General features: G+C 50.6%; 6 protein-coding genes across 6 annotated transcripts; 4 read left to right on the forward strand and 2 right to left on the reverse strand.

Annotated features, from left to right (window-relative positions):
- Positions 1-261: 261 nt before the first annotated feature.
- Positions 262-3,298, reverse strand: N7509_000598 (putative kinesin family protein (KlpA); the record flags this gene model as incomplete). Its single annotated transcript, XM_056625235.1, has 7 exons — positions 262-438; positions 502-2,066; positions 2,120-2,325; positions 2,396-2,552; positions 2,642-2,971; positions 3,042-3,174; positions 3,281-3,298. 7 exons carry the CDS (start codon positions 3,296-3,298, stop codon positions 262-264), a joined length of 2,586 nt encoding a protein of 861 aa, XP_056493817.1.
- A 684-nt stretch (positions 3,299-3,982) lies between these two features.
- On the forward strand, positions 3,983-6,261 carry N7509_000599 (coronin; the record flags this gene model as incomplete). Its single annotated transcript, XM_056625236.1, has 8 exons — positions 3,983-4,016; positions 4,086-4,114; positions 4,204-4,263; positions 4,338-4,480; positions 4,538-4,586; positions 4,646-4,755; positions 4,818-6,027; positions 6,079-6,261. The coding sequence occupies 8 exons, from the start codon at positions 3,983-3,985 to the stop codon at positions 6,259-6,261; spliced, it is 1,818 nt and encodes a 605-aa protein (XP_056493818.1).
- Positions 6,262-9,057: 2,796 nt separating this feature from the next.
- Positions 9,058-10,964, forward strand: N7509_000600 (uncharacterized protein; the record flags this gene model as incomplete). Its single annotated transcript, XM_056625237.1, has 6 exons — positions 9,058-9,097; positions 9,148-9,609; positions 9,660-10,115; positions 10,172-10,237; positions 10,290-10,426; positions 10,557-10,964. The coding sequence occupies 6 exons, from the start codon at positions 9,058-9,060 to the stop codon at positions 10,962-10,964; spliced, it is 1,569 nt and encodes a 522-aa protein (XP_056493819.1).
- Positions 10,965-16,549: 5,585 nt separating this feature from the next.
- Positions 16,550-16,957, forward strand: N7509_000601 (uncharacterized protein; the record flags this gene model as incomplete). The annotated part of the gene is made up of 2 exons (XM_056625238.1): positions 16,550-16,617; positions 16,765-16,957. 2 exons carry the CDS (start codon positions 16,550-16,552, stop codon positions 16,955-16,957), a joined length of 261 nt encoding a protein of 86 aa, XP_056493820.1.
- Positions 16,958-18,213: 1,256 nt separating this feature from the next.
- N7509_000602 (uncharacterized protein) lies at positions 18,214-19,115 on the forward strand (the record flags this gene model as incomplete). The annotated part of the gene is made up of 3 exons (XM_056625239.1): positions 18,214-18,289; positions 18,587-18,840; positions 18,951-19,115. 3 exons carry the CDS (start codon positions 18,214-18,216, stop codon positions 19,113-19,115), a joined length of 495 nt encoding a protein of 164 aa, XP_056493821.1.
- A 1,019-nt stretch (positions 19,116-20,134) lies between these two features.
- N7509_000603 (asparagine--tRNA ligase DED81) lies at positions 20,135-21,742 on the reverse strand (the record flags this gene model as incomplete). The annotated part of the gene is made up of 1 exon (XM_056625240.1): positions 20,135-21,742. One exon carries the CDS (start codon positions 21,740-21,742, stop codon positions 20,135-20,137), a length of 1,608 nt encoding a protein of 535 aa, XP_056493822.1.
- Positions 21,743-22,415: the final 673 nt, after the last annotated feature.

The following is a 22,415-nucleotide window of genomic DNA, read 5'->3' on the forward strand; positions in this document are numbered from 1 at the left end:
TTACTTTCATGGAGAGACTTGTAGTATAGAATGGAAATATTTGCGAAACTTGAAAGTATCAGAAACATCGTACTGTGCATTGCTCTAAATACGACATCAAGCCAGAGACATACATCCCCGACCCGTAAAAAATAGTCATTATCAATCAACCCCAACGCCAAGGTGGGGGACAGGGTCGTAAAAGACCCCCACCCATAAAAAGACATAAAGACACAAAGGAAACGCGGACTATATGCAAAACGGGGAGAGGTATCATAATATTCAAGTGTCGCGAACACGCGCCTGTCGCTTTGCTGTGCCGATATGAGTATTGTGCACCTTCGTTGCGAACTTCAAGCTGGTCAACGTCTCCGACATGTGTGCCTGCAGCGGGCTGACCATGACAAACATGAGGGTTTTCGAGTTGCCGCCGAGAGAAAATTGGAGCAAGTAGGTAAGCTGTATAAAGTTAGAATGTTGGGACGAATAGAGGTCAAGGACCATAATGGTAGGGGAAATTACCTTGCTGTTCCGGTATGGTATGTGACCACCATCCTTGCCTTGGCCAAGAGCAGCAATCACATCACCCAACGAGCTGAGACTGCGATTAATGTTCTGAGTCTCCTTGAGACGTTCACCTGTGGCCCCACTATGGCTCAGGCGCTCGCTACCAGCGAGATCGACCAGGTTGAGGGTACCCTCGCTGCGCTCGCCGGTTATGTGGTTCTCTCCAATGAGTTTGAGAATAAAGACGGAGTGAGATCGCGAGGATCGCTCGTTCGCCTTTGTCGCTGCCACAGAGCGATTGGCATCTGCGTTCTTGAGAATCGACTCCACCATTTCGGGCGAATCCAATTGCACCGTGGTGATATCCGTAATTATTGTCTTGCCACGCTGCATGTCGTGGCGAATTTCATGCTTCTTCTTATCCAACTCATCGGGGTTGCCGAGTAAATCATTCAAGTTTTCATTGTACACCTCCACGAAGTTTCCAGCCATTGTATAGCGCCAGCCCTTCTCCTCCAGACCTTGAGCGGTCTCGTATATTTGGTGAACAGCGCGAGGGATCATACCATCCTGAGAAGACATGGTATGTGTCTTACCACTGCCAGTCTGACCATAGCAGAAAATGCAGACATTGTAGCCATCAAGAGCACTCTGGACAAGCTGGCTGATCTCATCGAAGACCTCTCCATTCTGCGTGCGGGGGCCAAAGACGCGGTCGAAGGAGAAGTTGTTATTCTTGCGTGAGACAGTCCCAAGACTGCTTTTCTCTTCAAGGCCCATGATGTTGATCTCCTTGGCGTCCTCGGTTTCATCGGGGTATTGCATAGCAGCGATGTGAGAGGCAGGCTCGCTATTCAAAGAGGGACGGACACGGCAGAAGACACGGATGTTTCCCTTCAGTTCCTGGACCTGATTGTGAAGCTTTCGACGGAGTGTCTCCTCTCTGCGCAGCTTCTCCTTGACTGCGTCGGTTTCGGCTAGAGCGTCCATCATATCTTGATTGCATCGCTCAAACGCTTCAGATTGTTCCTCCCTGCCGCCCTCTAGGAACTCAATTCGGGCCTTGAGGGCTCGGATCGTAGACTCCAAAGTGACACTGTTGCTACTGACTGTGTCTAAATTCTGGCGAAGATCGTTGGTGTGCTTTCGCTCGCGGTCCAATTCGGCTTTCGTGCTCTCCAACAAGCTGCTGACCGAGTCGATTTCGCGGAGTTTGCTTCTGAGTTCCATTTCAGATTCTTGCAGCGCGGAGGCGTTTTTCGAGGTCATTTTCCCGAGCTCGCGAACGCGGGCTGCCTTCTCATCTTCGATCTCATTCTCCAGTTGCCGTCGAAGTTCTTGCATTTCAATTTGATGACGGGCGCTCAGAGCTTCTGCATCCTTCTTGCTGTCCTGTCGAATGGATTCCATCTCAATGCGCTGGCGCATTTCAAGATCGTCTATGGCGATCTCCTGGTCTCGCTGAACAGCCTTCAATGAGTTCTCGGCAGTTATTAATTGAGTTTTCAAGACCTCCATCTCCACTCGCAAGTTTGTATTGCTTTCTGTGATGGCGTCACGGGTTTTCTCAAGCTCGTCAACTAAAAGCAGTCGTTAGAACAGTCACCACATTGGGCGCTACGTGTCAACTCACTTCGAGTCTTGTAGAAGTCGACCGATTCCTTGAGGCCGGCACTATTGTGGCCTTGCTGGTTCATCCGTGACATGAAGGTTTCAAACATGTCGTTCATTTGCTTTTCTCTGAGCTCGTGGTCCCACTGGGTATCTATACGGCTGTTAAAAACCTGAACAGAAGAATTTTTGGTGAGGAAGAGGGGGGTGGGCTGCTTGCGAGTGCTGCTATGAAAGGGCACAAAGGGAGTCCGCTGGGGCTGGGATGGCGTCGCGGGGAAAATACGCGACGCCTTACCAGGTCTCATTGGGGTGAAGGGGGTGTGATCCATGGGGGGGTTGCTTGAACAGTGGGCATGGCACAACATCTGGGACACCACTATCCGCAAGGGAAACAGACGCAAGTTGGGTGGTCAAGCTAGGGATCTGGGTTTCGGCAGTTGATGATGTTGTGTCTTTGCTCGGGGGCCATTCGAGCTGAGCCCTCCACGGGATCCATTGGGGAAGGAAAAAACACGACGAGGGAAAGAGGAAAACTGCATACCCTTTCTTTTTCCTAGGACACTTCCTGTGGCATCGTCCATACGGGTATCCATTGAAGTGGCGGGGCGAGAGATCGATGAGCTGTTCAGTTTGCGGGTACCGATCGAAGAAGCTGGACGTGCCATTGAGGAGGCCGGTCGCATGCTACCAGCACCGACAGTAGATGAGAAGCCACCCTTGATCGAGCGGGTCGCTGTTGAATTGCTTCGGGACATGGTCGATGAGGCGTAGGAGCTTCCGCGGGCGTGGGCCTTGGTCGGGCTGGTGGGCTGTCGCATGGTTGATCCGGAGCGCTTGGTATCCGTAGGGTTCGGGGCATTGGATCGAGTTGCTAGCAATTATGGTCAGTCATCAAAATACGTCTCTGTAAGGAGGGCATTTGATTTCGGTTCAGTTCATACGAGAGACGCTGGTGACTTTGTTGGCAATGCTTCCAGGCGGCAGGATGCCGGATCGCGAATTGGTTGTGGCAGAGGTCATTTCGCGCAGACCAGGTTGAGGGAGACGCGACCGAGTTGAGGCCCCGGGGTGAGACTATGACAGAGTGAGTAATTATTCCGATGTTGATGTTCATGTTGGTTTCGATGTCAATCATGCGACGACGTGAGGGGGTACTGGCGCAAGCACAGTCGCAACATACCAGATTCTCATCATCCATGGTTGCTGTAGAAGGGGATCGCCAGGACACCGGGGAGTAAATGATCCGGGCGAGAAGAGAGAATTCTCGACCTGCCACGATCTCTTTAAGGGGAGTGAAAATGAGGGGAAGCGGGATTGTCGATGCGAATGCGATGCGATGCAAGCTGTTTGGCTGGTCGGGGCGGGTTTGGCTGGTTTGGCTGATTTCCCCAGCGACGCCGTAAACAAACGATGACTCAGCGAGGCTAGTCCTGATCGGGGACTAGCGTCGGGACCCGCCGTGGTTATGTAATGTATCACGTGATGAGCATCATTCTCGGGCAGTTGCAGGCCACGTGACCCAGTCACCCTCGAGGCAAGCACTGCCTGAACAACACAACACAACTTGCTGATTGTTATTTATCTTTGTCAAGCATTCTCTTCTTCTCATCCCATTCCATATCTTGCTCCTGTTTCTTTACTCTCTTTTTTCACCTCCCTCTATTGTCACGTTGCCAAAACTCAATTGCGACCAATCGCCACTCTCCCTCCAGTCGCCGCCGACGCAGCGCGGACTCCACTCGGCCCGCTGAAACACCCAAAGCGCCCCAGTTCCCGCATTCCCTCGTTGCTGGTGGACAGCTGGGTCTTCTCCATTCTACCTCCTCCTCTCCGAGCTCTCTCTTCTTTTCCATATCTCTCCGTCTGACCGTCGGTACTCAAAATGTCCGGGCGTTTTGTACGTGCCTCCAAGTATCGTGAGTATCATTTGGTGTCCCGCATCTTCTTTTCATAACATCACGCTGACCGTGCTGGTGTCTGGCAAGGCCACGTCTACGGGCGTCCGACGAAAAAGGTACTATGATCCCTCCTCTATACCTACCCCCCTTGTATCTCCCTGTCGTATGACTTATGACCAAATCTGACACCCATTGCGACCTCCAGGACCAATGTTACGATAACCTCCGTATCTCCAACAATGCCTGGGATACCAACCTAATCAAGGTCCGTCCCTCGTGCCACCCGCACCGCCCCCTGACGTTTCGCCCCATTGTCGATCTAACGGTTCTCCGATATAGGTTAACCCCAAATACCTCTCGCTCAATTGGCAAGCCAGCGGTGGTGGTGCCTTTGCTGTCATCCCCCTCAACGAAACCGGCAAACTCCCAGAGCGCATTCCTTTGTTCCGTGGCCACACCGCCGCCGTCCTCGACACCGACTGGTAAGGGAAATAAAGAAGGAAGACACATACATCGCAAGCTTACAAGCGTCCCTCCAGGAACCCTTTCCATGATGATATTATTGCTTCGGGTTCGGATGACGGAAAGGTAAGCTCTTGGGCGCGAGAAAACAACCCCCCATCGGATCGCCGCTGATCATTTCTCAGGTCCTCCTCTGGAAAGTCCCCGAGAACCACACCGTCCGCCCCGATCCCGAGGCTCTCGACAGCATTGAAGAAAGCTTGAAGCCTATTAGCAAGCTGAGCAGCCAGTCTAAGTGAGGATCTACAACCATCCTGCGCGATGCGACGCGAGGGCGCAACACTAATAACCTTGCAGGAAGGTCGGCCACGTGCTGTTCAACCCCGCCGCCGAGGACGTGCTGGCAACGACCTCGTCCGACACCGTGAAGATCTGGGATATCGGAATCGAAAAAGAGACGCACACCTTCAACGCGGGCAACGTTGTTCAGTCGCAATCATGGAGTGCGAACGGTGCCCGACTGGTGACTACTGTTCGTGCTGATAAGAAGGACGACAATAAGCTCAAGATCTGGGATCCCCGCCAGGCGACTGCCGTCTCCGAGACTAAGGGTCATGTCGGAGCCAAGAACAGCCGTGCTATTTGGCTCGGCGAGCGTGATCAGATCGCAACCACCGGTTTCTCCAGATTCAGTGACCGCCAGCTGGCCTTGTGGGATATTCGCGCCATGCAGGAACCCATCACTGGTTTCATCACTCTGGACAAGAACTCCGGTGTCAACATGCCCTTCTGGGACGACAGCACCAACTGTCTTTACCTGGCTGGCCGTGGTGACGGAAACATCCGCTACTTCGAGCTCGAGAACGACAAGTTCGAGCCCCTTGACGAGTACAAGTCCTCTGACCCTCAGCGTGGAATTGCATTCATGCCCAAGCGGGGTGTGAACATGCACGACACTGAGTTGACCCGTGCTTACAAGACTGTTGACGACACTTATATTCAGCCAATCTCGTTCATCGTTCCTCGCAAGTCCGAGACCTTCCAGGACGATATCTATCCCCCTACTATCGGTCTTACTCCTGCTATGAGCGCTGGAGAGTGGCTCCAGGGCAAGGAGGCGATCCCGCCCAAGATCTCTATGGCCAGCCTCTACGACGGCGAGGGTGAAAAGGAAGTTTCTGGAGTTCAGGACAAGCCCACCACCGCTACGGATGCCCCTGCTCCCAAGGCTGCCGAGCCCGCTCCTAAGAAGAGTGAGCCCGCTTCGCTGCCGGCTGCCCGCGAGCCCGTTTCTGAGCCCACCCCCGTCGCTCGTCCCGGCCCCTCCATGAAGGATCAAGGTGCTTCGATGGCCGCCATGGTTAACAAGTTCTCCGATGACAAGGAAGATGAGGCCAGCGCCGCCGACGATGATGATGATGACTCCAGCTTTGAGGAGGTTCCCAAGCCCGTTGAGCGTACCCCTCGCTCCCCTGTCATTCAGGTCACACCTCCCCGAGTGAGCAGCCCTCTGCGGCCCAAGGAACCCGAGCCCAAGCCAGAGCCCAAGCCCGAACCCCGCGTCGTGGTAAGTTCTTCACTATCTTACGTGGCTCCATTCATTTACTAATTTCTCCAGACCTCTACACCCCCCGCCTCCTCCCCCGCCAGCGAATCAGTTGCCGGATCAGGCTCCTTGCACAAGGAGCTCGAGGAGATTAAGAATTTGATCACAGCACAGACCAAGACGATTGCTGCCCAGGCTCAGCAGATGCAATCCCTGACCGCTGAGATCGAGTCTCTCAAGACCCAACTGAAGTAAGCCTGAACCATGGCTAGGGTGTGTTTGATATTGTTGTATGCACATTTGCCGTTTGTAATGTAGTGACTACCTGGTGTTGGCGCCCCTGGACATGCACTTGGAAATGACATCCAGTCCCTCGACATACGAGAATGCCCTGCTGCATGTGGATATCGTGTTTTTGTTTTTTAGCGGTTCTGTCAATACATTGACTCCAAATTCAATTCAAAAGAAATTTGCAATTTTTATCGGAGATCTAGCGGATCTACTGGTAGTAAGGGCGTGTAAAAGCTCGGATTAAATGCTACTAGTAGTACAACTTCAAGTTCAAGTTGAACTTGAACATGACTAGGAAGTTCTATATATGGATATGTTCAAGTAGTATCTGAATGAGCCGCTTTAGCAAGCCGCTTATTCCAAAATGACTCCGAAAGCTTCAAGTTCACCGAGGCAAGTTCCAACTTGAAGATTGGAAATTCAAGGAGTACTAACACTCTGCTTCCAATATTAATGTCGCCAGTACTACCTATGTCTACATATCATTTTAAGAACAATGTATCAATTAGAAGCGTATGCTCTCGAAGCTCATAATTTTAGCCCCGGGTCCTTGGAAAGTGGAGTTGGTGGCCTACCAGCCTACCAGCGCTCAGTACAAGTGTATAGAGAGCACAGACTTACTCAAGAACACAGGGATAAGCATACTTGTGCATCAATGCGGCTCTGGATGCAAAAGTCTTTATCATGATAAGCTTCAACGTCCAGGAATATTTATTTTATCTCGATATCTACCGCAATACGTTCATGGCGACAGTTCCCGCAATTCTGACGACCATTTCCAAGCAACTAAACCCATCAAAGTGCAACATACGAGCCATTGAAACAGCATTAAGCGGATCGGTCCCGCTCAGTCCTGACCTAGGGCGGGTCAAAGAAAAGCGATATCTCAGATCCGGTGTGCAAGTCAAACAGGGGACATGACAGAGACAACTTGATCGACCACTGGGATTGCTCCAGACGATGAAGACGAGGGTCGATCTATGGCTTGTTGAATCACAATTGTGCTGCGCGAATCGAACCACTCGATGATCGGGACTTCATTCACGTTGCTTCCCCCGACGTGAACGTTGGAGAGATCTGGGTGGCCGACCCACATTATAAAAGCATATTAAAAGAATACGAAAGGAACCGAAGAGACAACTGTGCCACGGGGTGGGTATCGTTGGCTAAGAACAAGTGACATCGACTATATTGACCAGAGAGGATGCCTCTATACTGTGGATCGATTGCATGTAGTGAAATCCATGAATATTGATTATGTTACAATGTAGAAAAGAAGCTAATTTTTTTTTATTTCCTAGGAACTGCTCAAAGTGAAATCCTTGCGGAATTGGAGGTGAATATCCACGGGTATTTGTGGTACGCAAAGAAGCATCGTGATAGAATCCGAACTACAGGAGATGGTCAAATCTCACTTTGCGCTCCACAATGACTGACTGGGGTACGGAGTATTCATTTCCTTGATTGACCCCATCAGATCAAGATAACGCAAAGTCTATTGGAGTGGGTTAACAAGAAAAGTAGTATGGTTTAATATAATGTCACGAAGCGATTGCGGCTGACGGTCAACCGCCATGATCAGGTCGACAACCTTGGAACATTTGCAGTTGGAGGCCTTTGACGACTGCACAGGCAGGTACTGAGTAGTATTGTCAAAACTCAGGACGAATGACTACTCCACAGGGTAGTTCTTACCATTGAGCAAACTCATACTCACCTACTAAGCCAATACAAGAGTGGAGATACGCCATGTGAAACACGGAAATATATTATAAAGACTGTCTACTTTTCTAAGTATTTACGTCAGAATCACATCCCAATTGAAACTTAGAGTTAATGTCATTTGAAGTGCTTTTGTGAGCGATGATAGTCATGCAGAGGGGCTATCGGTGTGATCTGCACTTCCTGAAGTGGGTATCCCGTATGATATTTTGGAACACGAGGTGGAATGAAAGGTTAGGATGGATTGCCAAAATGATTACACTCTCTTACCCCACCATAAGCAGCCACCTTAATAAGATCTACGGAGTATAGATTCAACCCAAGAAAACTTTATATATTTCCAAGCCCTCTCAAGCCTTTCAGTCGTTTTATTTCTCCGTCCTGAGCATGATAAGAATAGAATTGCGCGCGGCCCCGGGGGCCGCAAACCCTAATCGCTTCCGGCTTTAAATTAGGATAAACACTCGAATACGAGATGCCCACCACGCCTCGAGTATCTCTTACGACGAAACGCGCCATGTAACATTTAATATGCAGTTCCAGAGCTTAAGCTCAGCCACCCAGGCACAGAATGGTTTCGTTGGTTGTAGGCTGCTCCACCCTTGGGGGCCATGCGCAGGAACAAGGAGATCGTTACCGGCACCGCAGCCAGGGATCGCCACTGACTAGAGGTGAAACGGGGCACTTTTTCGTGTCGAAGGATTTCCGTGCCATTATGGTCTCAACATGGTAGGATCTCGCGGGCCTTTTCTGGCGGATCGACCAGTCGAACCTTAACAATATCGAGCGCCCCGTGTCAGTTCGTTGATACAAGAAGAGGAGGCTTCAGCGGAGACTCGCTGATATTCATTATCCATACACTCGACGTTCTGTTTAGCCCTGGTCATTCTAGGCAAGATAAGAGCAGATATGAGTTTTCAACGCCTTTCTTGGCTGGCTTTCGGTCTTTTCTCTGCTCTGGGATCAGCTGTTAATTTAAAGCCCCTCGGCCTTCCTCAAAATGCAGGCCACAAGACAACTCGAGATAATGACTACTCAATGTTGGATCTCCTCAGTTCTGAGACATTCTTATGGGGTGGTACGTTGAGTTCTTCCCTATATTTTACAACCTACTAATGCGCAGAACAGGATCTACTGGAAACAGCCGATATGCTCTTGGAAACTTCACCTCCTTCTACCCAGGCAAACACGAGAACATCATCTCCTTGGAGAAGTTCTACCCCTTGTTGAAGTCAACCCAGTGCAGTCCTCACAGCTTGACCATGAATTTCGAAGATGACAAGGCCTACCGGTATGGCGCCAAAGCGTGGAAATGGGTCAACGACGAGGATGACAGAACATTTGTGCTTGTCGCTGGTCAGGGCCACTGCGAGTGGAACGAGGACCGTCTGCCATTCGTCATTACCAACGTTGAATTTGACGACACTGCCAACACAATCAAGGCAATTGGACACGCCAGTGACTGGAAGAAGGTTTCTCACTCATACGAGCTCTTCGTTGGAGGCCGCCCGGCCTCAAACAAGCGCGACTATGACGATACCTACTCGTTCGATGTGAACCATGATCTGCCCCTCAGCCACATTCAGGTGGGTGATGGCGATCTCAAGCTGTCCTACGACTGTTCGGGCTGTGGTACCAAGGAGAATTTGAATTTGGCTTCCACATCTCCACCTGGTTGGGAATTCCCAAGGACGTCGAGCTTGTTTTGTCGCCTCACGGCGTTGAAGCTGTATTTGAACCTCGTGTCGGTATTGTTGCAAAACTCCCGGGAAAAGTCAGCAAGACATACCCCCTGGGAACAATTCCTATTGATGGAATCTCCATTGCTGGTGGAATATTGGATCTTGGCCCTGAGCTTGAGTTCGGATGGGGTTACTCCATCGGACCACTCAAGGGCAGTGCTGGAATTACGACTGGGGGTACTCTTAGTCTTTCCGACTCGGCATCAATGACCATCGACCTGTTGAACCCTGATGTGTCGCAAAGCGGCTGGGAGCCGCACTTCACTCCCAAAGAGTTCACTGTCGATGCTGCCCTTAGTGGATCTGTAGAGTTGGATCTGTTTGCAAAAATTCAGCTTGCATTGGAAGCCCTTGGTAAGATAATGCCCTGTTCTCTATGTTAGTACTTCCCATGCTAATTATCGTAACAGATCATGGCTTCGATGTTGGCGTCAAGCTCCAACCATTTGGCGGTGCAACTGTGTCCCTCGCAGCCAGTAAGTTTCTGCATTAAATTGCGAAAAATAGACTACAACTAACCCATTCTAGATTCTGCTGATGCTTGTCCGGATCAGAAGGGAAAGCATGAAGCTGTCAAGCTTTTGCCTTCGGTTGGCGCTGCCCTGATCGGAGAAGCCGCCATTAAGGACAATACCGAAAGTCCTTTCCTAAGCGCAACACTCGCTGTAAGTTCTCCTGGGTTGAAATATATTCAAGTTTCTTCGCTAATCATTCCCAGTCATATGTCTATACCCTTCCTACCTTCTGCACTGGCTTCAATGCTGGACCCAGTCTTCCCACTGGATCTTTCTCCAGTGCTCCTTCGTACTCGGTGCCCAGTTACTCCAGGTCTTCTCCTCATTACTTGACCTCTGCGCCCCCGTCATCATTCCCATCACCACTACCGACTATTCCTCGTCCCTCATCCTGGGATCACCCTCATTCAAGTTCTTCAATCCCAGTCTCATCATCTACTCCTCACCGTTCGTCGTCAACTCCTACGGCCCCATCTTCCTCGATCTCTGTCTCTCATTCATCAACTCCTCTTTCTTCGTCATCTATCCTTTCTACCCCATCATCAATCCCCATGCCGCCACCATCATCTGTCACGGCTCCTCCCCCTCCCCCCTCCCCCTCCGTCTTCGCCAGTTACTGTCCCTTTGCCAAGCAGCGGCTCCAGCTCCAGCTCGATTGTCCCAGTTGTGCGTCGACGACACATTGTGAGACAAGCGCAGCGTGCCCACGTCTAAGGTTGACCTTTCTGGCTTTCTCTTTGGGAAAAGGTCTAGTAAACATTTGTCTTCATTTGTATATTTTTCTATTCTTCGACATCACTTGGTATTTCTCTTCGATATGCTCATTTAGAATCATACTTTCGGGACCGTATTTCCCTCCTGGCCTACTTTTCAGAATCATTATCGGAACCTAGTTTATAGATCTGTCACCCAAAGTTCACTAGCGCACGGCGTGGCACCAAACCGGGAGGCGCGCCGATAATCGAAGCGCTTCTTGGACTCTTCTTTCCTGTGGAACGTCCACCAGTAAGCTTTTGCTACTTAGTAGTTCTGTCTATGGCAATTCCCCCCTTTCGTTTTGAAAGTCATATTTCGGTTGATAATTATAGGCCAACCTTCTCGATTTATGATGAAGCGGAATCCATCCAACCATGCCCACCCGTCTGTTCATCATAAAACCCTCAATCAGCACCGAATTTCCTGCAATCAAACGAAGATTCTACGCTAGCAAACGATAATTAATGTGCCCGTGCTTATTCCTACACACTGTGTACGGGTGTAATCAATCCCAAGGTTATGCTCCGGGATGGAGATGAAATTTCAATTCATATCAGCGAGATTGGGATACTTTTGAATCGTGTTCAATATGAGAAGTAGACACATATGTCTTCAGTATTGCTTCAGTTAGTTAAGCGAGTTTCTTGAGGACTCGGAATTGCGCCATAATATTTGGCTGATATATAATATCTGAATAACTTTACTCGTACTGCGATTCGCTTACTAATCTCATTTCAAAAGTTTACAGCAACTTGAATGCAGTTACATTAGATGCCCAGGGTCTGGGGTCGGACTAGTTAATTACAAGGACCAAGTTCATGTAAAGGTTAACCCGAATCTATTACTGAGATTAATTGAAGCTACTAGTAATATTCCGCTCTGAGGAATGCAGTGCATCGCTGCCAGTATCATCTACGGAAAGCCACACCAGGGCGCGGCAGAAACGGCCGCCCTGGAAGTGTCGCCCCAAAATCAAGGCATAAAACCTTGAAGCTAGTGCAAAAGGAAACTTATTTTTTATACTAGTCAAGCAGTGAAAATTACAGCATGGTTTCATGTAACATTTCAGCCCTGGACCGGCCCTGTTGATCAGTCGCTATCAGCTGTTATTATGTGGCAAACCAGGATTACTATAGGTTGGAGAGGTTGCTGATAAAAGCCTCTTACTCGTTTAATACGTCAGCCATTCACCCCAAGGAAATTGTTCCAAGACTGCAGGAGATGGCACCTTTTGTATTGGTCAATTATTGAGGTTTCAATGTTAGTATGTTAGTATTAAGTTATTGGCATGATCTGACATGTGAATTGTTCTCCTTGGTTCAGGGTACCTTGCGGTAACTTACCTATACATACTACCTCCAGGGTTGTAAGTTTTGGTAGTATGCACTAGAAGTCACTTGATCAGGGTCAAGGACGTGTGGCCGGGCCTGGCCCGCGACTCATAGCTTCAGCTGCCTCACCAAGCATGGGTGCCAGGCAGTTGTTGGTTGGATTCGGCTGGATCAGCCCCATGGATCTTCCTGCAGGTAAGGATGTGTTAAGACGGCGCACCATTAATCGCCGATTCCGTACTCTGCACTCCGTACACGCATCGCACGATAGCCCCTTTGCATCTGCCCATAGGGTACCATCAAGCTCGGGCAATGTCATTCATCCAAAGCTGGTCTCGATAAGTTTGCCATCCCTCCTGGAATGTCACTCGCCTCGCGTAAGTGATGGATTTGAGTTCCCTCCTGTTGCCTCCTGTTGCCTGTCACTATCATCCACGCGGATTGTCCTAAACACGGCCCTCCAAAGCAGGTATCAAGCCAGCTTTCTTTCTCATCGACTAGTCAACTCCCGACTCTTTGCGAGGAAAGTCTCTGGCCTCTCCTGAGCACGTAACCTTGATGTTCTGTTTTGACATGGCGGCATCAGGTGGAGCCGAGCCCCAATAACTTCGCAGGGAATCTTTTTCCACCAGGTGGGTAGCCCCCAATTGGTGCCACAGGGAGCCAGGGAAAAGGTTTTCCTACTATCCCTCGCTCCTTGTGGGAATAGCCTCTTGTCTCTTCCTATGCCGAAGGACAAGGACGTGGTCCGCGAGAAATGGTGGCACGGCAACCTTCCCTGAGAAGATTTGATGGCTGTCATCTTCATTTTCTAGCACGCTTACCCCCTTGGCATCACCTGGTCGTCCATGGCCGTCGTGTTTTGTCGATACAACAGATCTAGGCAATCCTGGAGGGTGAACAGGACCGTTTGGAACACGCATTACTGACTTGACATCAACACACTATCAATATCTTCATCGCCATGATGAGGATAGATGTCCTCTAACTAGCAGCCTCATGTCACTTGAACAACAACTTGATGAGATGCTTTGCCACAGTCCCTATGCCAGATCCCCCAGAGATATGAAGACGTGGCGATGGCGATGGTGGTCTTGCCCGACCGAGTGCTGTACCTTGATACTGCTGACATGAAAACAGTTCATCCGAAGGACCGACCGCGATGTAAGAATGACGACGATAGTTGCGAAAGTTCGATGGCAATAGTTGTCCATCATCCCGATCTCCGAATGTTGCACGCCGACCGATACCCCCGACGCAGAGATCCTTAGTGCTGCCGATTAACCATCAAGACCGCGGAGACTTCTTTCGAAAAGCCAATGAGAAACATCCCCTGCGGGTGCTAGTACATAGCAGCTCACTGGCCAGGATCAAAGTCGCCACCGGACACTACCGCAATCGCGTGGCGGAGTTATCACTGAGATGGCCACATCGCAAGTGACAATGACACAATGCCTTTGAAGATCATCTACGTCGTATAAAGCCAAAGCTCGATGAACTCAGACCATTCGAAGATGAGAAACAGACAACCTCGCCGGTCGACACAGCGAACCTGACCCACTGCATCATATTCACAATGGGACCCATGGGTTGCCACATAGCTAGCCACGCTATTTGGAACTGACGTTGCTCATCGATTATTCAGATAGTCACAAAGTTGATCAGAGCTTCAGAGGTCTTGTTCGCCCTGATCTCTTCTGCTCCCGTCGGCTGCGTGGCTATTTTGAATAAAATGCACTGTCATTGGGCAAAGACCATATATTGGAGGTTGATACTTGATCAAGATCATGGGCCGGGATACTCAAGAACGGGATGGATCAGCGGGCGAATGGGTTTAATCAGGACAATTGGATTGTCATTCATCCCAGGATGCTCTGATATCCCCATGGATCATATCAACCATGGCTATTATGTGATGGACACTGCAATGCAAAGGCTCAAGCCCCGTGGCGAACTGTTTTGCCAGGCTCTGGTGCTTCTCGTTTACCCTTGGATCTCAAGGTGATGGACCATGAATGAATGGCCTTAGAAAACACCTCGTGCAGTTGTCTGGCAACTGACGTGTATCTCTGTTGACCACACATACATACACAAACCCATCAATCCATCAGCCCATCTCCATATCCTCGTGGTGTTCCAGTACTCTGTCTGAGTGAAGCGTGTCCAGCTCATTATTCCCAGGAATGGCCCGTTGGCTAGCATCGAGGAAATCCACATTGATGTTACAATAGTGCCACTTCTGGGTGTCCATCTAGTTGGTGGCGCCTTGGGTGTGCCTTGGGTGTGTGATGGGACGAAATTTATCGTAACCAGAAGCCTTTTCTGGGTATCCCTGGCGGTGACAATTGTGGCATCCATCTCCGATGCCAGTCAAGATAATGCATCAGAGTCATTTGATCGAGCATTGTTTGCTGGATTTGATGGATTCGTGAGGGTAGGGAGAGTGATGGAGGCCGTGGTGGATGAGGATGATCCTTGCTGAAGAGACTGGCGATGTGGTAGGACAGATAGAAGAGAATGTATGAAGACTGGCAAATGGCGGATGGCGGATGAAGGAGGAAAAGCGATGGATGGAGGATGAAGGATGAAGGAGCGAAAGAAGGAGAACTTTGAAGTCGATGGGATTCGGTTTGAATTGGTGCTGAAGGAAGGAGCGGGTGAAGAGGTTAACAGAACGCGAGGAAGGCACGATGAAGTATTTGGGCAAGGTCAGTGACAGTCAGTGACATCCAGCGACAGGTGACCTCAAACTTGGGGACTTCCTCCCTTCTCCATCCTCCTATCTCTCCTTGTCGACAACCTCTTCTCTTCTCGGCCACTTGATTGTAAATGAGAAAGGAGACACGGCGTTGCCAGTTGCCCCAAATGAACCAAGAGATCCAAAGGATTGGAGCTCAACTCAACAGCACTTTCCACGCGTCCAGTCGAATCCGTGCGCGATTTCCACTATTATATTGCACTTCGTGGATAAATGCCATCAAAAGAATCTTCTCGTGGAAAATTGAGGCTTCGCATGAGTCGTCCCGTCCCTGGATACAAGACAAACATCAAGAACTCGGGCCAATAAGGCAACTCAACACCTCATCTGCGGCGACAGAAATACCAGATCATGGACATCATGGGGAACAGAACAATGAGGATGATCCCCACCGACGTCAACTCTCCCGTCATTCCTGATGTGAGACGAGAAGAGAAACAATGTTGGTCGAGAAAGTACCCGACCTCAGTCAGCAACAACACCTTGACTTGACCAGCCAACCGAGATCTCGGGCCACATCAGCAAACAACACCATCGCCTCCCCATCTACGTATCCCATTGTCTCTATGGAAAGCCAAAGCCAGCGAATGAATGCAACCACTGCAGCAAACCTCCATGTCAAAAGGCAAAAGGCTAAGGCTAAGAGGCGAATCAATCATTATGCTTCAAGGCCCCGAGGAAATATGGTTGATGTGTCTCCGCGATTGGACGGTATTGGCTGGTACTTTTTTCCGTAGGCGATCGCAAAGCTACGAACAGTGGGAAAACAACGGCATATCAAAGAAAAGATGCCCCAACAAATTGCCGAACAAATGTTACGGGTTCCAGAAACGGTCGATTGGAGAAAGAAGGTGGATCGACCTTCTTCCATTTGTCGGGCCATTTTACCGCAGAGCGAATCGGTATCGCGACGACAACGAAGGCTTCGTGTTTTCAAGGCCGACTACATAGTCTTAAGAGTGCAAAATGCAGACTTCACAAGTGTCCCACCTTTCTCTTCTTCCACTTCACCCACCATCCCCGCGTCTCGAATCCAAACAACGAACAGCATCTACCCGTTAGAGCTATCCGCTTGCTAGTAATATGACCGACCGCTTCTAGTCTATCTATCCTTTACCCCGAAACCATCTCCCCATCTCCACCAGCACCACATCTTGGGCGGTTCAATACCAGGGCGACCCTGAGACGTCCCTACATTGTTCTCTGTTCCTTTGCATCTTTCCTTTACCTTCATTTCCTTCTCGTCACCGGTGATACCGGGCGTTTTCATACTGACAGACTTGCTCCAGTAATCCGGATCCAGCAGAGAATCACCACCCTAGCGCTTCTTTGCCTCGCTCATCCAGTGTGGTACAAATCTCATCGGCCTTTCTCTCTAAGGCCATCCTTTCAACGTGTGTACTCCTCTGCCTTGGTCCATCTGACAGCATGGCGTCTCAGGGCTCGTCGAACCCAGGTAGGGGGCCCCAACAAGGCTCGCAGCAGAGTAGCTCTAGGTAAGTATCATCGTCATCGTACGCCATCGACCTCAGGCCCGCTCCTTGCAAGTTTCTCTTCCCACCATCCGGAGGAAGGAAGCAGACCAATGCTGCGGATGGTCGCCGACGTAAAACGGCCTCGATATCCCGCTGACCTTGGAACAGCGGCGGAGGCATCCAAGACGCGGCTTTCTACTCCGCAATGCTGGACAATCTGCTAGAAATCATCCGCCACGCAGAACACCCATCTTTCTCACGCGTCATCGCAGCGATCCGCGCCGGAGCCTCACACGACCAGATCAGCCAACTCCTCGAGGAAGTCTTGCAGCGCAGCCCTCGCTTCCTCAGCCGTGGGTAGACCAGTCGCGCCACGCACGCCCATTCGAAACTTGCATCTCCGATCCTGTATCCCGTCCCCGAAACGCCATTCCCTAGAAAGTCGAAGAGAAGAGAAGAGAAGAGACGAGACCAGACGATCGAGAACGTGCCAGACATGGCAGGGTCCCAAAGGCACGATTCTGCCTATCGTCACAATACGCTTCATTAGAATGAGGCGGGGTTGGCACCGATCGGAGGTGTGAAATGAATTGGCTAATGCTTTCATGGCATCTCTTGCGGGAGGAAGATTGGCTGGCAGAGAAGATAGTTTCATGTTCTTTGTTGTTTCTCAGCATTAAGAATAATCCATACTTTACCTTGGTAACTGTATCTCATCCTCATCCTAGCCGTGGATAACATGGCGTGGTGGCTGGGCTTTCAGCAGGCCCAACGTCATCATTGGCTCCAAGGGTCGCAGTAATTTTGGTAATTTTGCTGAAAAAACAGGAGCAAAAATCCTCTCATAAGCCGTCCAGGAATCATATTTTTTGTCGTGGCCCACCTATTTCCTCGGAAAACTCAATAGAGAAGGGGGAAGATGAAAAAGACATTCGGCAGAGACGGGATGTTTTTGCTGTGGGGTGTTTGTGTTTGCTGTGAGAGAAAAAGGTCCAGGTGGAGAGAATTCGCCCCTGATATCAATGCCACTGTTCTTTGGTTCTAACCCGCGCATAACACCTATGAGATGCGGCGTGACGTGACTAGCCATGGTAATAAGAATCAAGACGAGAGGCGATGACGAAGTGAACCAGACGAAACAAAAAATCAACCAGCGTGCCGGGTCAAGTCTGGTCGAGAACTGACATGAACTTCTAGCCTTGCGACACTAGGACATGGTTTCGAAGAATGGGCGTTAATGATAAACCATAATAAAGAGCAAACCCCCAGGTCCCCACGGCAGACCCAGATGAAAGGTCCTCATGAAGAAGGGGCCAATGGCCAATGTGGACGTAGATGGAAAAAGAAACCAGAATCTATCGACTGACTCTTTCGGTCCCTCTCAATCTTTCTGTCTCTTTCTCTTTCTCGCGGTCCAGGGCATCAATATAAGCCAGTTTGGCTGATCAGCTGGGCCATCGGGACATTCTCTGATATTTCGACAAGATTAAAAAGACAAGAGTCAACCGAGTCAAGACAAAACGAACAAAGATAATAGTCCTGCAAACTCCCCCCGGGATCCAGGCGAGGAGGTACACCGAATGGGGTTTCGCGGATTCTATCTCCGGCCATCCGTCAATGGCTTCAGAGACAGTGGAGCACCCAGTTCTACATTCCGTCCTTGGGACCCCCCTATACGGCGGAGGAGGAAAGGGTGGGACGGGACTGCTTTTGCCAGTCCATCTGGTTTCAAGTTCATTCCATCAGGAACAGCCTGAAGATGGGTGACGAGGTCGAGTGGAGAGGAGTGCAGCAGAGAAGATGAAGATGGCGGAGACAGCCTCGACACCTTAGTCTCTTTCTTCTTTCTCCTTCTTCCCGTGTTCAGTCAGGCCCTAGCCAGAACCAGAGACCCTCAGCCCTCTCTGTCCCTGCAGACTCCTCTCCCAGCATCGACATCACAATTCCCTTGGAATCACCTCTCGGTGACTACTGACTACTCTTGCCACAGAATCCCTAGTCGCGTGGCATACAACAGCCATCAACGTCAACAACTTCACCTCCAGCACTCATCACGACCAAGCCTTGTCCAACGTTCTCAGCACAACCACCCATCACCAACACAACCGAGTTCCAATCAAGCCCAGCACGCACAACCAGCTGTTTACGCAATTCCATCTCACCCAGCTGCCAGGTCAGTTCAGGAGATCAATTCAAACACAAACCACGGCCGTTGAACCCACGAGCATTCAGACCGTGACACCGGTGAGTTGGGGGCCTTGAAAGACCTTCTATCACCCAGGGCAGCAGAGGTCAATTCAACAGTTGCAGCTGCGGCCGTACTGATAGAGCTAATCGTCTACGTGACGAATTAGCCAGACTCACGATTTCAGGACAAAGTCATCAGCACCGAGGTGAGACAAACGAGACACAAGAACCGTGTCAATCAACAATCCCTTCACACGGACGCCATTGAACACGCCACACGCTACGATTTCGAAAACAACAACACTCCGTATCCCCTTCTCCCATGTCCCTGAGACCCAGTACAAACATCCCCAGCAGACCGAGCTATCAATCTTGATTACGAGCCCTGCAAGCCTCAGTCCAGAATGACAAGACACACAAAACACCTAGAGCAAGCACGACCAGTCTCTCGAAGCCAAGACTACACCCAGCGAAGCCATCATACTAGTATACTCAGGGCGGACGACACGGGTCCAGTCCGCAGTAATACAAGCAAGAACCTTGCGACAGTCCCAAGATCGGAATGCGCCAAACTTGCTTCAAATCCCGTGGCATGGCACACCTCATTTGACTAATTATATCTCGAGGGCTGGACTGTAGGCTTAGAGCGGGGATACAGTGGTCACTCTCGGAAGAGCGGACGCAAATCTTACCGCATTGATGACAAGCTTAGGGCTCGACGAATAGTAAGTGGAAGGTACGCTTGAACGAGTGATTTCCGACACTCACTACAATACTTGTATTCCAAGGTTCGAGTCCCCCTTAGAGTAAGACCTTAACCGAAAGACACAATCAACTTGACCAGCGGGGCTGAGGAAAACGTAAATCAGACAGTAAACACTACTAGTAGTCATAAAGTGCGCCCAGGGAACAATCAAAAGAAAACTCTCATTCATGGATCTACTAGTACTTTGATAAGAAAATCCCAGAAACTCAAACATATCTGCATTCCATGCAATCCATTCAATTCACTCATTCATATAGCCATGCAACCATCATCACAAACATTCATACTAATTTTTTTTTTCTTCAAAACCGCCAACCAACTTGCAACTCGCTTAAAAACAAGCCAAGCAAGGAAAGGGATATACATCCCATCTATGGGGTGCAACGGCCGGTGAAACGGGGGTACAGCGAGCAATCACGGACCGTGTAGCGGGCACACAACCAGGCGAGGAATCGCTCCAGACCGAGACCGTAGCCACCGTGGGGGGGAGGTACCGTACCTAGGGGAAAGATAGATTAGTAAAAGCACGAAAGAAGGAGAGCAACAAAACTGAAGATAAAGGTCCTGTTCCGGGGGAGGGAAAACTCACTTGCGCTGGTCAGTGTACCAGTAGTAAGGGCTGGGATCCATGCCCTCGCGCTTATAAGCAGTCATCAACTCATCCCAATCATCCATACGCATAGAACCACCTACGATCTCACCAACACCGGGCATAAGGACATCGACACTCTCAGTGACGCGGAGGTCCTCAGCATCCTTCTTCATATAGAAGGCCTTGATCTCAGCGGGGAAGTGGGTAAGGAAGATGGGGGTGTTGATGATATCAGTCATCCTGCGCTCGGCAGCCTCGGCGATATCATCGCCGAACTTGTGCGGTTCACCTTCTTCGTTGGGGATCTCGTGCTCAACAAGCCACTCGATAGCATCAGCGTACTTCATGCGACGGAAGGGACGGCTGGGCTTCTTGAAATCAGGGTTCATCTTTTGAATGAGGGCGGCGATCTCGGGCTCGACGAAGATGTTGTCGATGACGCGGCAAATGACTTCCTCGACGTGAGCCAGCAGGTCGTTGAAGGTGATGAAGTCCAGCTCGGCTTCGATGTGAGTGTATTCCGACAGATGGCGGCGGGTCAGGGACTTCTCAGCGCGGAAGGATGGGCACACGCAGAAGACGTCGCCCAGGGATGGGAGACAGGTTTCCAGGTATAGCTGCGACGACTGGGTCAGGTAGGCGTTCTGGCCGTAGTAGTCGAAGCCGAAGAGCGTGCTGCCGCCCTCAACCTGTGTCTGGACCATGGCTGGGGGAGTCACCTCCAGCAGGCGGTTCTGTTCAAAGGCCTTGCGGAAGGCCCGAAGAGTAGCGGCGCGAACCTTCATCACGGCGGAGGAGGTCTCGCCGCGCAGGACGAGGTGGCGGTTGTCGAGGAGGGTCTGGGGGTCGGCATCCTTGGCCACGCGGGTGGTGATTGCCTCCTTGTCACCGGCTGCGCGGCCGATGATGGTGAAGAAGTCGGCGTGCAGCTCGCGGTCGTTGGGGGCGTGGGCACCGGCGGGGACGGAGCGCATCTCACCGTGGATGGACATGGAGGTCTCCAGGGTGAGGGTCATGATATCGTAGGTCTTGACCATATCGCCGGTCAGAATGCACTGCATGTATCCGTAGCCATCGGTCAGGGTAATGAAGACGACTCCCTTTTGCGCACGCATACGGTGCACACGACCCAGGACGCGGACCCGGGTACCAGGGACATCGGAGTCGGTGCTGCGCAGCTTCACGACGGCGGGGTCGGTGACGTCGAGGCGAATGCGGACGGGGGCAGGCAGAGAGGTGTCCTCCTTGATGATGATCTTCTTAGCATCCTCCAGGACCTGCTGGCGCTTGTCAGACTCGGCCTTCTCGCGGATGGCGAGTTCGTGCTCCTTGGCGGCCTTTTTCTTGCGCTGGTCCAACAGGTTGGTGGCCTTCTTGGTGGCGGATTTGGTGGCGGGCTTCCACTCCAGCTTGGCGGCCGGGTCGACATCTTCGCCGGCAGCGTCAGTCTGCGACTTGCGGGTCAAATATTGGATTCCCTCGGTGGTGGGATCGTGGTGCACAAAGGCGTGGATGAGGGTCTTGTATGGGGTGGACTCGGTGCCGGTGGCGGTCGCATCGTCGCGACCGACGTCCTCGTCGATGTAGATGGAGGGCGCCATTGTGTAGAGGGAGGAGTGGAGGGTGAGGAGAGAAGAGAGTGGGAAGGGAGGAGCTGCAGGCGCAATTTCAATAGTTAGTGCATGTCGGATGTGAGTCATTGGAAGTGGGAGGTAGGGGGTGATTTGGGGGAGATAAGCAGTAAAGATAGCATTGCAGGAAGTAGTACAGGCCAATGAGGAGGAGCAATTGAGGGAGGACATACCTTGGTGTCCTCTGGGGCGAATTGAGGGGAGCAGTTGAACTTGAGTCTAGAAGGAGAAGTTGAATTGGTGTGGAGGGGTAAATTTCCGCGATGCGGGATCCCCGCGATGCCTGAGGCAGAGATCTAGTATAACTAACTAACTACTAACTAACTAACTAGTAGTTATTAGTAGTGACTACAGTAGTATAGTAGTAGTACTAGAGAATACTGAAAGGTTAGAGTAGTTGGAATACTACAGGAGGTACTTGGTTCAAGTTGTACCTTGAATTGACTATGCTGTTAAAAGTTATCGGGTGTTGACCCCGGATGTATATCAGCCCATAGTATACTACCAGCATCCGTACCTGAATACTTACAGTATTGAAGTTGGATGTCAGCGTCAAGTTCAGAGTAGTAGTTACCTGGGAAGGACTTGTACTTTAGGATATTAGTATTAGTTAGAACAAGATTATTTAGTCAATATTACAGTA

Source organism: Penicillium cosmopolitanum, assembly GCF_028827165.1.
Source record: "Penicillium cosmopolitanum strain IBT 29677 chromosome Unknown utg000003l:1.0-3747932.0:1.0-3751027.0, whole genome shotgun sequence".
Taxonomy (NCBI): domain Eukaryota; kingdom Fungi; phylum Ascomycota; class Eurotiomycetes; order Eurotiales; family Aspergillaceae; genus Penicillium; species Penicillium cosmopolitanum.